Consider the following 16,065-nt stretch of genomic DNA (forward strand, 5'->3'; position numbering starts at 1 on the left):
TCCTCCCAGCAATGCATGACACACAGCCCATTGACTGCCACATCCTATCAGTAGGATCACGCAGCAGTTGTCAATTGTACTGGTGGAATAATAGAATACCCTACCACAAGAACTCCATGCCAATCTTGTGGCCAGCATGGTAATACATTGCAGAGCATACAGTGCCATCCGCGAAGTGCGCGCGCGCACACACACACACACACACACACACACACACACACACACACACACACTATGCATGCCTTGCTTTTTGTAATGTCGAGGGGACCATCATAAATCACAATTACTTAAGTGTAATTATTGTTTTTGTATAAAAGTGTCATTTCTGTTCAGATCATGTTTTTCTGTCAGTTACCTTCTGTATTATACTGTAGCAGTTCTTTCTATGTGTGGTCCAAATTTCATCAAGCTATATTACTTGTCAGAAACATGTAAAGCAAAAGTTACTTTTTTTTTATAAACTAGTGCACACCAGTGTAGTAACCACCATATTATAAATCTGCCTTTGTTGCTGTTGATGGGTTACTGTAACCCTGGCAAAGGATTCTCATAAGGTACTACTACTCAAAGCCTGGTGAACCAAGGTATTTAAAGTGGCGTCTCTCCTCTATTACTATTACTCTGTGATGGCAAGTGACAGGCGGAACCTTGCTCCTTAATTTGTTCCAGGTTGGCAGAGTTCATGAACTATTTTGTTATGACGGTGAACACAACTAAACATTAAATTTAAGTGAAACAAAATACATTGGTATGCAAGAGCATTCTTTCTCCATCTGTTTGTAATTTTGTTTCCAGCTCATGTGATTTTTCAAGCTTTAAGTAATTATATTTTGAAGCTTGTATGATTTTGCACATGAAGCTTTATGTAATTAATTTAGTCAGTCATGAATACTACTAGTCTGCATTGTATCAGACAACAAAACTAATATGTGATACTGCCTCAACTTTTTATGCTGATTTGAAATCTGTTTTCAATTTTTTCGTGTCACATACAGTATTGCTGCAATTTGACTTCAAAAATGTATTGGTATGCCAGTAGGTTATATGTATTGTTGCAGGGAAGTTCCTCAATGCGGCCCTGTATACCTGTAGGCTGTTGCACTTATTAATGCTATCTGATACTGTGTGACCTTGAAAGTGTTGTTTATCTCACAGGCTTGCATTACCACTGCTATATTGCAATTCTACTGCATATTTAAGACAGTATTAATAGAACAGTTCACCTGTTGTTTGTAGTTACTACAGTGTCAACACACAAGTGTGTGAACACTTGTGGAAATTATACAGCTCCTGTGCAGAGAATGGTTATCACAGACTTCATGAAAAAAGCTTACCATGCTTATTTTAAAATGAAACTTGATAACCAGTAGAAGGGTTTGACAGTTTGCCGCTGTTGTGCTGACAGGTTAAGATTGTGGACAAAAGGAAAGAAAACATGAATGCTGTTTGTGATTACTTCTGCTTAGTTAATGTTCAGGAGTGCAATTTGAAAAATAAGAAACAAATTGTGCATCCAGTCATTGATTTAACCATTAGGCCAGTTGCACATGGAGAAGAACTGATTGCTCCTCTTCCTCTATCTGTTCTAGAGAATGCATGAGGAGATGATGAAAATGAAGTTGAAGTTGATGCCATTACCAAAGACGATAATGATATCTATCAGCCTGAATGCAACTTCATTGCACAACTCAAACATTGTTTATTGCACACCTGTTATCATCTCATATCAGATTTGAATTTGCCTAAGGAATCTGCACAGCTAAGTGGCTCCCGGTTAAAAAGTAAGAATTCTCTGGAACCAGGAAAACCAGGAACGCACTACCCAAGATACAGACCTTGGGTTACTGCAATAATATAAATAAGTTAATGCAGTTCTGTGACGCTGAACATGATCCTACTCTATGGAGACTTTTTCTAGATTCATCAACCAGGAGGCTGAAAGTGTGTTACTGCATAATGGGATTGAGTATATGTCCATTCCTGTGGCCCGTTCAGTTCAAGTGAAAGCTATGTATGAGAATGTGAAGATACTCTTAACAAGTACCCAACATGAGGAACACAAATGACTTATCTGCAGTGACTTCAAAGTTATTGGAATACTGTTAGCACAGCGAGCCAAGTTTACAAAAGTACCTTGCTGCATATGCAAAGGGAATAGTTGAGCAAGGCAAAGACATTGGAGTGTGAGAGTTTGGCCAGAGTGGAGAAGTTTTGTGCTTGGAACTAAAAACATTCTGCACGAGCTGCTTGTGGGGGAGGGGGATCCTTGTTTCCACCACTACACGTAAAACTGGGCTTGATAAAGCAATTTCTAAAGGCTCTACTACAGGATGGGCCCTGCATCTAGTGCCTTTCCAAGAAATTTTCCTTTGTCACACAAGACAAGTTGAAATCTGAAATTTTTGTTGATCCTTAAATAAAGAAATTGATGATTTAGATAAGACAATGATGAAGAGGGAAAAAGACGCATGGATCACCTTCCGATCTGTTACTAAGAACTTTCTTAAGAATAACATAGTCACAAATACAAGGCCATTGCTGAAAAGCTGTTGCAAAATTTCAAGAAGGTGGGTTGTAACATGAGTGTGAAAGTTCGCTTTCTACACTCGCATATTGACTACTTTCTGGAAAATTTGGGACATTATAGTGAAGAGCAGGGTAAACATTTTCACCAAGAAATTACGGCGATGGAGTTGAGGTGCCAGGGGAACTGGCATGCAACTATGATGGCCGACTACTGTTGGATGTTGAAGAATGACACTCATCATATGCAAGGATCTGAAAGGAAGATCGAGAAAAGAAAGTTTAAAAATTAATGGAACACTGTTGACTTCTTGTTTTTATACTAGATAGTCGTGGAGATTAAAAAATCACCTTGTGTGAAATAGTGTTGAATATATTTGGGGTTCAGAAGTTAAAATCATCAAACTATTACCTCTTAATTTGCGTAAAAACCTGATGTGACAGACAAAAATTGACGTCATTTCTAGAATCCGCATAAAAAATTGATTCAAGAACACCTACTTTCTACAAATCATCTGACAAAAAGTTTTAAAATGCAGACTAGTGTAATTGTTTGCACCAAATTCAGTGTACAGGGAATGTCAAATATCCCTCAAAAAGCAGATTAGTTTGAGAAAGGCATTTCTATTTCATTTTTGCCGGAATATCTATAACATTGTAATAAAAATCAGGTAATGTGCACATATTTTCTCTGTACATTTTGTTGTGTTGTAATGTTAGTGTTGAACTACAATTTAATGCTACATACACCCATTAGAATATTGACACTGTAGTTCTGTGCCTTTGCTGTCTTTAACAAACAGAGAGAGAAAATCTGTCCTCTCTCCCTGTGTATTATTTCTTATGTGTGAAGATTATTTGCATTTTCAAACTTGTGTAATACACATTTGAGATATATCTATGGCTGTTCTTTTCAGGTAGGGACAAGTTGTGACTGTAAGTCTGTGATTCATGGATACTGACCCTGGTATTATTTGTTTTCAACACTGTGATTCTAAAGTATTTTGTTTCGAATTACCAGAAAAATGTCCTGTGTGTCTAAGTCCTATGACAAATACTGTACTTCCTCTTCCTCCATTCAGGTAAGAGATATTATCAGCATACATTAAATAATTTTCTTGCTTTTACTTAATTTTTGTCTGTATTGACCCATTTAGTAAGCTTGAGACACCTAATGTGTTAGACTGCAACATCATTAATACAGAAAATAAATATTCACCTCTGTCTTCTTTGTTTTAAACTTTGAAATTTTCCATGTAGTTGTGGTCTTGCCTTATCAAATTTCATTCTTTTCATGTGGCAAATATTTTAGAAATTATGGTGTCTTCAATAGGACATACAAACAATTTTCCAGTGGCATATATGAATGTTAATGACGAGGGTTGGAACCTTAATAGTGGCAACTATCTACTTACAATTTTTACAAAATAGATACAAGCTTCAAAGTTTTACTGTCCTTCAGAGTCGTTACTGGCATTGTGTATAGCCTGTTACCACTGATGTAAAAGTTGTTGGATACCCTTAGCAGCATCAGTTGTGTTGATAGTTTGAGAGGAGCAATCTGTTGCAGACAGATCTCTGCAACAGTTCTGAAGCGGATGACACCAAGTGCTTCCGTCATATTAGGACACAAATTGAAGTCCAGGGAATGTACTGGGTAATACAATACTTCCCAGCCCCATCAATCGAACAAATAAGTCACAGCTCGTGCCATGTGTATCTGAGCATTGTCCTGCAAAATGATGGGCAAGTCCTACAGAAAGTTTTGTCTCTTCTTTCTCTAAACTGATCGCAGGCTATGTTCAAAAAATGAACAGCTTAGAGAAAGAAGCGGCAACATTTCGTGTGTGACATTCTCATCATTTTGCAGGACAATGTTTATCCATGTAGAAAAATCATTGGTATAGCTCACTTAGGATACGGTGACCGATGCGCAATGACCAGTTGTTGTCCAAAGTGCTGGGCGAGTTCATTCATTTGTTTGGAAGGGTAGGCCGATAAGCATCTTCCACCTTTTGGCTAAGCATCTTCCACCTTTCGGCTGGTCAGCGATGACAGAATTGAGGCGCACACCATGCAATCTTTCTCAATTGATTTTATTGAAACTATACGTAAAAAAATCAATGTCGCTTTATTTATTATAGCTACATATATCAGGTTCATGCTGCTGTGCCCATCATTTCATTAATGACCATAGTTATTGTGATATTTACGTGAAAAGTAAGACAATGCGCGAAATTTGGAAAAGTGTTAAGTGAAAAATAGAGTTTGCTATGATTTTGCATTTGTTGTTGCGTATGAATTTTAGCTAACATATTGAATTTTTCTTTAGACTTGGGTAGAAGTATGTATCTGTCACCAACATTGAGAAAATTGGTCTGATATAACACACTCATTTGTGGTCAAACCATGCCAGAGATAAAGACAGAGTGAAATATCCACAACACTCCTCATATTTCATAAGCAGTTTGAGATATCGAAATGAGATTTTGAAAAATGATAGCATTCAAAGAGGAGAGAATTTTACCATATCATTATTATGTAATACTTCATTATCTGCTGTGTTATTCCAATCACTACAGACTTTTTCGATGAAAGAATGTAGTTATTTAAGGCCATCGATAGCTGGTGAAATAAGAAATGCTATTGGTTTTGGAACAACATTTACTATGTAATCAAAAGTATACAGACACCCCCAAAAACATACGTTTTTCATATTAGGTGCATTGTGCTGCCACCTCCTGCCAGGTACTCCATATCAGCGACCTCAGTAGTCATTACACATCGTGAGAGAGCAGAAAGGGGCGCTCCGCGAAACTCACGGACTTTGAACATTGTCAGGTGATTGGGTGTCACTTGTGTCATGCGTCTGTATCCGAGAATATCCCTAGGTCCACTGTTTCAGATGTGATAGTGAAGTGGAAACGTGAAGGGACACATACAGCACAAAAGCGTACAGGCCGACATCGTCTGTTGACTCACAGAGACCGCCAACAGTTGAAGAGGGTCATAATGTGTAATAGGCAGACATCTATCCAGACCATCACACAGGAATTCCAAACTGCATCAGGATCCACTGCAAGTACTATGACAGTTAGGCAAAAAGTCAGGAAACTTAGATTTCATGGTCGAGAGGCTGCTCATAAGCCACACATCATGTCGGTAAATGTCAAAATATGCCTTGCTTGGTGTAAGGAGCGTAAACATTAAGACAATTGAACAGTGGAAAAACGTTGTGTGCAGTGCCAAATCGTGGTACACAATGTGACAGTCCAATGGCCGGGTGTGTGTATGGCGAATGACCGGTGAATGTCATCTACCAGCATGTGTAGTGCCAACAGTAAAATTCAGAGGCAGTGGTGTTACAGTGTGGCCGTGTTTTTTGTGGAGGGCGCTTGCACTCCTTGTTGTTTTGCATGGCACTATCGCAGCAAAGGCCTACATTGATATTTTAAGTACTGTCTTGCTTCCCACTGTTGAAAAGCAATTCGGGGATGGCAATTACATCTTTCAACACGATTGAGCACCTGTTCATAATGTACGACCTGTGGCGGAGTGGTTACACGACAATAACATCCCTGTAATGGACTGACCTGCACAGAGTCCTGACGTGAATCCTATAGAATACCTTTGGGATGTTTTGGAATGCCGACATTGTGCCAGGCCTCACCGACTGACATCATTATCACTCCTCAATGCAGCACTCTGTGAAGAATTGGCTACCATTCCCCAAGAAACCTTCCAGCATCTGATTGGACATATGCCTGCAAGAGTGGAAGCTGTCATCAAGGCTAAGGGTGGGCCAAGGCGATATTGAATTCCAGCATTACCGATGGAGTGCCCACGAACTTGTAAGTCATTTTCAGCCAGGTGTCCGGATACTTTTGATCACGTAGTGTATATGAAAGCATTACATGTTTTTGCTTTCTCATAAGCTACTGAGTACTTTTTCTCAGTTCCTCACTTAATAAACTGCTTTTTCAGAATTCTCTCGCAGTTATGTCTGCGCAATATGTTAGTGAGGTGAGACAGTGTGAACTCCACTAAATTTTGGCAAAAGAAGCAAATTTTGACATAGCAGCCCTAGAAATGTGTAGACTTTACTCAAAATTCACCATTCATGACATTCCTCTGAAAGTTACAGTTGGTTAACAAGCCAGACGAAAATAAATTGCTGCATATTCAGAGGAATTCCTATTAGATACTGACGAAAGCAGAGGTGACAATAGATCTTTTTGAATGGTCACCATGCAAGTATGGGCGTGGAGGGGCCCCACTTAATATTTACAAAAGATGTAAGCGTAGGCTTCAGTTTAGAATGGCACCTCCACTCCAGCACACGGCATTCCCCCTACAGTACTCTTGAGTGCCCCCCTCCCCTCCCCCTTGCCCACCACCACTGCTGCTCTCCCCATGCTTCCCCAGATAACTGTGCATCTAGCATCCAAGGCATTTGGCGCCCACTATAGCTGTTGCTTTGCTGAAAGAATTCCTCCTTGTATCAAATGTGAAGTGTAGACAACAAAACAAGAACTGTCTAACAAACTCTTTGCACTTCAGATAATCTTTGAGCTTAGAGTCTCTAATCTGTTGAAGTAGTAAGAACAGACAGTTGAAAAATTACCAGATCAGATGAAGGGTAGAGTGCAAACACAGTCCACATGGGGTATCCTAGCAATTTTAACAGTCACCTGTGAACAATTAAACCAAGTACAAGGGGTTACTAAAAAAAACTGGAATTATTTTTTAAAAGCTTATATTTTCAAATTGTTTTCAAAACAACTTTATCCACTTCAAAATACTCTGCATTACAACTGCATTCCACCAGTGCTTCCCCTGTTCAAAACATTTTTTGGTCATCTTTACAAATGGTTGACAGCTCCTCCCTAGTTTTTTTCTTGACTTCTTCAATTTTGTCAAATCAGTGACCTTCTATGCCCATTTTCATATGTTGAAATGAGAAAAAGTCCCATTGAGCTAGGTCAGGCAAGTCAGGTGTGTGGGGCAGCAGAACCATGTCATTTTTAGCCAAAAAGTGCCTAACATAGATGGCTGTGCGCGCAGGTGCATTGGTTGGGAGAACCAGTCTCCAGTCCACCACAAATTGCGTCTTTTTGAAGAACACTGTTGCGCAGTCTAATCTCTGACAGTCGGTCAATTGCCCATTGGTGCTCTGTGAGCATAAGCTCTCAAATTTTTGCAATATATTTGTCGGTTCAGATAGTTGATGGATGTCCAAAATGAGATTTGTCATCAGGCGACGTGTCACAATTTTTAAATCAAGCAAACTACTCATACAGCTGAGGTTTTCCCAAAGCATGATCTTGATAAGCTTTTTCAACGTTAAAACAGTTTCGGGAGCATTTTTACCAAGTAGAAAACAACATTTCACTGCTGTGCATTGTTCACTTAAGCTTGTCATCATAAGAAACGAAACAAGAACAAAACAGTGCTAGCAAAAACAATCACTGCAGATGAACAGAACAAGGTAGGTTGGCAACATAGGCAGCACTAAACTGACAGTGAGCTGTGGCAGAAATGAGTACTACACAAGCTCTGCCTACAGCAATGTTGTTCTGATTTTTTTTGGATACCCTCTCTTATATATGAGGGTGAGCACCAGATAGATTTAAGATTACTTGAGATTTAAATTGAAAATGTTAAGATGCAAGTACTGATCTTGCCCAAGGCAGATGATAACAGCGTGGAGGGTATCTGTCTGTGATGGATCTGATTGGGGATCGGTGCTCGTGATGAAGGCTTCCATAAAAATGAGGTATCTATTAATGAGGAAGGTGGGAAGACGGTATCTGGATATATACGAAAGAAAAACCTTTGACATTTAAATGAACTGAGTTGTCAAATCTGCACATTTATGATAGCTGAATAAATATTAAACAAATAACTTGATAATTTAATTGGATAGATGAAAAACCTACTTGCTAAGTGGTGACAGAACACACACGCAAAAGACAGTTGTAATTGGCAAGCTTTTGGAGCTAGTGGCTTCTTCTTCAGGCAGAGGGGTTGAAGGGAAAGAAAGAGTGGTGAAGCAAAAGGACTGGAGAAGTCTAGGAAAAGGGGTGGGTATTGGGAAGTCACCCAGAACAGCGGGTGAGGGGAGACTTACTGCATCAGACGAGATTTGAAAACCTAAGAGCTTAAAGCTGAAAGTTGGTGTTTATGTAAGACAGAGATTACTGCTTAAACATCATTCATGAGTTAATGAGAGTGAAAAGCTAGGTTCAGTGTACGTAATGGAGGTGGGAGGGGGGCGGTGAAAAATAAACAGTTAAGACAATGATAGATGTAGAAAACTAAAATGGAGTGCAGAAAAGAGTAGTTACTGTGGAAAAATGCTGAGACGGAAGAAATTAACGTAAATTAAGGCCAGGTGTGTGGCGAGAACCAAGGACATGTTGTAGCGCTAGTTCCCACATGCAGAGTTCTGAGAAACTTGTGTCTGGGGGAAGAATCCAGATGTCGCGTGTGGTGAAACAGGCACTGAGATCACAGCTTTCATGATGTAGAGCATCCTCTGCAACTGTATATTGCGTTTCGCCAGTATACACCCTCTGCCTGTGCCCATTCATCCTAATTGATAATTTGGTGGTAGTCATGCCAATGTAAAAGGCCGAACAGTGTTTACATAAATTCTGGTATATGACATGTGTCGCTTCATATGTGGCTCTCCCTTTGATAGTATATGTTTTGCCAGTTACAGGACTGCTATAGGTGGTGGTAGGAGGATGCAAAGGGCAAGTCTTGCAGTGGAGATGGTCACAGGGGTAAGAGCCATAGGGTAGGGAGATGCGTGCAGAAGGAGAATAGGGTCTGACAAGAATATTGTGTAGATGGTAGGGCAGCGAAAAGCCGTTCTAGGTGTGGTGGGCAAAGTCTCAGACAGCATGAATCTCAATTCAGGGAATGATTTTAGGAAGTCATGGCCCTGTCGAAGTAGCTGATTAATAGATTCCAGACCAGGATAATACTGAGTCACCAGTGGTGTCCTCCAAAGTTGTTTTTTGGAGGGATCAGGAGTACCAGGATTGGATGTGATGGCCCAGGAAATCTGATTTTGAACTTGGTGGGTTAACTATGTACAGTGAAGGCTGAGGTGGGAATGGTGGTATATTGCTGTAAAGAGTCTGCATCAGAAAAAATATGTTTGCCTCAGTTGCCGAGGCTTTGTGAGGCAGTGTATTTGACATGGAAATGTTGGCAACTGTCAAAATGTAAATACTGTTCTTTGTTGGTAGGTTTAATGTGGACAGGAGTGTTTAGCTGGCCTTTGGTGAGGCTGAGATCAACGTCGAGGAAAGTGGCATGGGATTCAGAATAAGACCATGTGAAATTTAATTGGGAGAAAGTATTCAGAGATTCCAGGTCAGCCTCAGCATCAGTTCATATGATACAGATGTCATCAGTGTATCTAAACCAAACCAGGGGCTGAAGACTTATGGATCCCAGGAAAGCCCTCTCCAAGTGACCATGAAAAGATTGCCATAGGAAGGGGACATCCTGGTTCTCATGGCCATACTCCTGATATGTTTGTTTGTCTGCCCCTCAAACATGAAGTAGTTTTTGGTAAGTATAAAGTTGATTAAGGTAAGAAGGAAGGATGCCATGGGTCTGGAATCAGGTGGGAGCTGACCGAGGAAATGTTCAGCAGCAGACAGACCACATACGTGGGGGATGTTGGTGTAGAAGGAGGTATCATCAATGGTGACAAGCAAGGTGTGTGGTGGGAGTGGGATGGCACAGATTTCAGGCAGTATAGGATATGGTTGGTTTGGTATCTTTGATACAAGAGAGGAGTCTTTGTACTGTGGGTTGCAGGTGCTGATTAACTAACACAGCAACTATAGGATGGCCAGGATGCTTGGGTTTGTGGATCTTAGAAAAATGGTAAAAGGTGGAGGTGTGTGGTTTGGGGTGAAAAGTTCAATGGCTCGAGGTGTTCGTCCTTGTGAGGGGCCTGAGGTTTTAAAGGAGGGACTGCAGGTCAGTTTGAACCACAGGGATGGGATCTTGATGGCAGACGCTGTATGTAGAGGTGTCAGACAGCGGGCGTATATCTTCACTAACATACTCCTTTCGGTCAAATACTACAGTGGTAGAGCCTTTGTCTGCTGGGAGGATAATGATGGAGTCATCAGTTTTTAGGGAATATAGAACCTGGAGTTCTGCAGAGGACAGTTTTGGGTCATGTTGTAGGGACCTGACGAAAGGCTGTGAACCAATGCTGGATGTGAGGAATTCTTGGTAGGCTAATAGGGGACGATTTTGAGGTGGATCAAGTTGGGATCGTGGCCTGAACTGTTCAAGACAGGGTTCAGTGTCAGGTGTACTGTTGGAAAGGTTTTGGGATTGCGTTGCAAGGTGATATTTCCAATTGGTATTACATGTGAAAGAAAGTAGGTTCTTCACCAAAGCAGCATGATCAAATGTAGGTTTAGGGATGAAAGTGAGACCCTCGGATAATACAGATAATTCAGGAGTGGAGAGTGCTTTAGATGAGAGACTGTAGTGACTGGGTCTTATGATTATGAGTTATTCTTGATGTGGGAGGCATCAGTGAAGGCTGTGGAATGTTAAGGAGGTTGGCCAACCTCGGTTTGTAGGAAAGAAGTAGTGGTTGATGGTGTGACTGTTTAGGGAACTGTAGAAGGACAGGAAGGGAAACACCACTGTTCAGTTAGTTTAGGAGAAGGTGGGATAGCTTTTTGAGGTGAAGTGTTTAGGAGAAGGTGGGATAGCTTTTTGAGGTGAAGTCTGGCATGCTGTTGCAGTTTGAAGTTGGCTTGGCAGATGATACCATCCGAGGAAACATGAGGGGCAGGTAACTGCAGGATTTTGTAGAAAGAGAGAAGTCTGGTGGAGTCGAAATTGGCTGATGAGACATATAGATCACAGATTAGCTGGTAAGAGCAAGAGATTGCTGTATTTGAAGCTGTAAAAGAGCCTGGTGTAGAGTAGGATTACATCCAGAAACAGAGACGATCAATGTAAGGCCTTTCGGAGTCACTCCGTGGGACAAGCAGGTTTCATGAAACAGAATGTGAGATCTTAGTTTTGATAGCATGTTTTCAAAAAGAACAAATGTAATATGAGATATGATTCATCATAGTTTGAAGAGTTAGAAATCATGGAAGTGACAATAAATAAATAAATAAATAAAAGCTGAGGGTGGGAAAGATAGAAAAACAGAAGAAAAATGAGGAAAAAAATTGGAAAAATCAGAAAGAAAATCCATACAAAAACATTAATAAGACATAATGAGTAGGAGGTCTATATGATATGATATGAAAAAAATGTTATATTAAAAGAAAAAAAGAAGAAAGTCGTGAAAACAGACAGAATTTTAAAAACTGGGTAAACAGAAAGCAAAAGTCATAGGAGAATATGTAGACTACTTAGCTTGGCAATTAAAGTGACTTAATAGACGGCAATAAAAGTCAATCAGAGCAGTTTGCTGAAAAACAATTTCACAAAAACGTGAAAGAATTATGTATAAACAAGATAAGTGGATGATGAGAAAAAAAATAGCTGCCAAATTTGTGAATAGATTGGTGAAAGATGATCGGTAGAAGGCAATACAGTGTAATGAACCAAATTCGTAGATAACAATGGAGTTGTGTTATATGTATATAAAAATAGAGCCATATATGAGCACAGAAATCACTACTAGAAAAGATAAGGGGCAATGCGTTGTTTAATCTTGGTGTTATAGATAAATAAACGAACAGATTAGCATATAAGGTAGAAAACAGACAACAATTTAAACAAGACAGACGACAACAAAGACTGACAAGAGGCTTACATAAGAAGGAATGATGGCCACATGGGCAAATACATCAACAAAAACAACCAGTTTTTGACAAAATAATTTAATTGGGTACATATGCATCTGTTGTACAATGGATAGCAGTAGGACGTAAAATGGAAGTTTGCAAGGGAATACGTAAGCATGTGCTCTGTTAAAAATATCATGTTTATTCAAGAAGAACAGCTGAACAGACTAATAAGCTAAACAACTTATAAATGGGTGATGTTTGCTGTTCTTCGCAACACTCTCGTCTGTTACAAAATTACATTTACAGCTGCATCTTGGATATCCCAACACGATTTATCATTAACTATGGAAGAGTCAGACAAATCTTTTAGTGGCGACATTCACACACATATACTCGTATAATAGATACTCAGGGCAAATATAAGAATATAGAAAAACTTCGCCAGTAAGCACATGGTTGGCAAACGGTCATTCCCTCGTCTGGAGTGCACGAAGCACGTGAAGAAGAATGCATTGATAAGAATAACCTGTTAATAGTTGCACCACAGAAGAAATTCTGAAGCTAATTTGGAAGTTTTACCCTGAGAATCAGTAACTGTGACATGTAATGATTCTCACAATTCGTGGATACGTGATCGTCACAAACAAAAATTGTGCATTAAATGAGTAGTAAAATTCAGAATAGCTGACCAAATTGGACAGGATACATTACTATGAGTCATGATCTGCTAACTTACAGCTCTCAGATCTGTACGTAACACATGCTGAGACAACAAGGACATGTGGAAACTAGATTCCGAACCGATCTGTTCTATTATCCTAGACCTGTGAGATCACCTACAAATTAAATCAGACTGAACTGAGAAAATACAGCACAAGTTCACATGTTTGAACAGAAGTAGAGCAGAACAGCGGCTTGCACGCCTGAGCAAGTGCAACTGGTTATAATGTCAAAATCAACCAGAAAAATTCCATATACTACTCAACGAGCAGTGAGCAATGAGAGCAAGATGTTAATTTTGACTGGAACTGAAATCTACAAAAATAAGATAATGAATTAACTATGAATAGGCATACTCACACTTAGTCAGTGTCACCTGTCTCACATCTCCCAGACCAGACTGCCGAGCAAACTCTTTCGGAGCCCACACATCCCATTCCTCTGGAAGTGCCCAGAGAGCTCCCAATTGAGTGGTGCCAACCTGTACAAGAGCTTCATCCAAGGCCAACAGAAACCTCTTTGCTGCCTGGTATGTATTTTATAGGATTGGCTATTCTGACACAGAAGCAGGCTACTTTTAGTCCCACAGATCTAGATACTGAAATTTATGTTGTACACTCTCATACATGCTTTTCATTCATCAGGTGAGAGGAGGAGACGATGTCTATACTGACATATTGCACGTAGCTACATTGAATATGCCTGTGGGGCTCCAGTAATTACCAAAAATCTTAGTAAAATGAAGATAGTATACCGTACAGCCACTATACACACACTCAGCTTCTATTGGTTGTTTTTTTAATGTAGTTTACAGTTTGCATCCACAATTGTGGTACCAGAGGTGGGTACATTAGGTTAAATGTTAAGCAAAATGATGAAGAGGTTCATGTAAAGATCTTTCAAGCCTACATGTTAAAAATCAGGATAATGGTGTACATTTAGTGAGTTATATAACTGAGTGAAGATAAAGGATATCGCTACCCGAAGATCTAGTGGATGACACTGTCAGAAGATACCACATTCAGTTCAAGCACTGTGATACTGTCAACTTATTCTGCATTATTATTCAGGAAAGGAAATAGCAGACTCTAAGAAGTGGAAAAATAGTTACAGTGAAAACATGACTTCAGTCAGTGCACGAACTATTCTAATTTACCAACTAATGGCGAATTTTATACATTACATTACAAATTATTGTGTGTCAGTTTTCTAGGGCCACTCCTAAAGTGTCAGTTCATGCATCAGTTTGTAGGATGTATTAAAAACCCAAGACAATGTCTAAAAATTCTAGAACAACCTATTCAATTTTGTGGACAGATAAACAAAATACATGTGTTCACATTTCCATCTGAACTTTTTCATTTACATGTAATTATCATTGTCATGCTATATTTAACATAAATCAGATACATGTAGCACTTTACTCTATGAAGGGCATCTGTTTAAACAGCGAAATCATGATTTACTGCAAGTTTTAATGTGCACATATTTTTGTGTTAATATTAAACTGTGTACATGTTTTGCATATTTAATGTAATTTGGATGCTGTTAAGTAAACCAGTGTTTATGCACATAAACACTGGCTGCAATATTTCATTAGCTTAATTTTTGTGCAGTTTTTTTCCCCTTAGATTGGAAAGAGATATTACAGGCAATTGTAAAGTTTTACAGGTTGATATTTGTATGCTGAAGTGTATATGACAATGCACATTTACTTTAAAAAAAAGAAATCATTGATGATGTAAGAAAAATATAGCACAATGTTCCTTGTATTACTTTGTGTTGACTGCAATGATGAACGCTATGAAAACTAGAGTTATTGTTAAGTAGTGTTCAACTTAAGTAGTATGTTCATTTTAAGTGTTTTCATAAAGTTCTTTTTTGAATTATTGCATTACACCTTTTATAGTTTGGGTGTTAAATATTCCAGTGGGTGCCTAACCAGGTTAGTTAGTTAGCTGGTTGCGTGTTCCATTTATCAGTTGCACAGTACAGTAGCCGTTATGATGTGGAACGTATATGTATATATATACAGGGTGGTCCATTGATAGTGACCGGGCCAAATATCTCACGAAATAAGCATCAAACGAAAAAACTACAAAGAACGAAACTCGTCTGGCTTGAAGGAGGAAACCAGATGGCGCTATGGTTGGCCCGCTAGATGGCGCTGCCATAGGTCAAACGGATATCAACTGCATTTTTTAAAATAGGAACCCCCATTTTTTTATTACATATTCGTGTACTATGTGAAGAAATATGAATGTTTTAGTTTGACCACTTTTTTCGCTTTGTGATAGATGGCACTGTAATAGTCACAAACATATGGCTCACAGCTTTAGATGAACAGTTGGTAACAGATAGGTTTTTTAAATTAAAATACAGAACGTAGGTACGTTTGAACATTTTATTTCGGTTGTTCCAATGTGATACATGTACCTTTGTGAGCTTATCATTTCTGAGAACGCATTCTGTTACAGCATGATTATCTGTAAATACCGCATTAATGTAATAAGTGCTCAAAATGATGTCCGTCAACCTCAATGCATTTGGCAATAAGTGTAACGACATTCCTCTCAACAGCGAGTAGTTTGCCTTCCGTAATGTTCGCACATGCATTGACAATGCCATCTGGTTTACAATACAGAGTTAAAGATTAATATTTTTATTATTTACGCCATTCCCTTAAATGGCACAAAATGCATATACTATATTTATAGATTTATTTATTTTTATTCAAGAATTTATCTATGGCATAGAAGGAGTTGTCAAGGAGATATGATTTCAATTTATTTTTGAAGCTATTACTGCTGTCTGTTGGACATTTTATTTCATCTGGTAATTTGTCGAAAATTTTTATAGCAGCATATTTTACCGCTTTCTGTGCTAAAAATAGGTTGCATAAAGGATAGTGTAAGTCTCTTTTTCTGGTATTATAATCATGAATTTCACTGTTGTTTTTAAACTGGTCCATGTTGTTGAGAACAAATTTCATTAGTGAGTAAATGTACTGTGAGGCTGTTGTAAG

At 39.0% G+C, this 16,065-nt stretch overlaps 1 protein-coding gene across 8 annotated transcripts in view; it reads left to right on the forward strand.

Annotated features, from left to right (window-relative positions):
* LOC124795677 (MKRN2 opposite strand protein) overlaps window positions 1–16,065 on the forward strand; it is a 95,040-nt gene that overhangs the window by 39,944 nt on the left and 39,031 nt on the right. For all 8 annotated transcript variants that reach the window (XM_047259754.1, XM_047259751.1, XM_047259752.1 and 5 more), the window contains one exon: window positions 3,441–3,605. In XM_047259754.1, the coding sequence (XP_047115710.1) occupies window positions 3,475–3,605 (131 nt within the window). In that variant the 5' untranslated portion in view covers window positions 3,441–3,474. The remainder of the gene's footprint in view (window positions 1–3,440; window positions 3,606–16,065) is intronic.

This window comes from Schistocerca piceifrons, chromosome 4 (assembly GCF_021461385.2).
Source record: "Schistocerca piceifrons isolate TAMUIC-IGC-003096 chromosome 4, iqSchPice1.1, whole genome shotgun sequence".
NCBI classification, from domain to species: Eukaryota; Metazoa; Arthropoda; class Insecta; order Orthoptera; family Acrididae; genus Schistocerca; species Schistocerca piceifrons.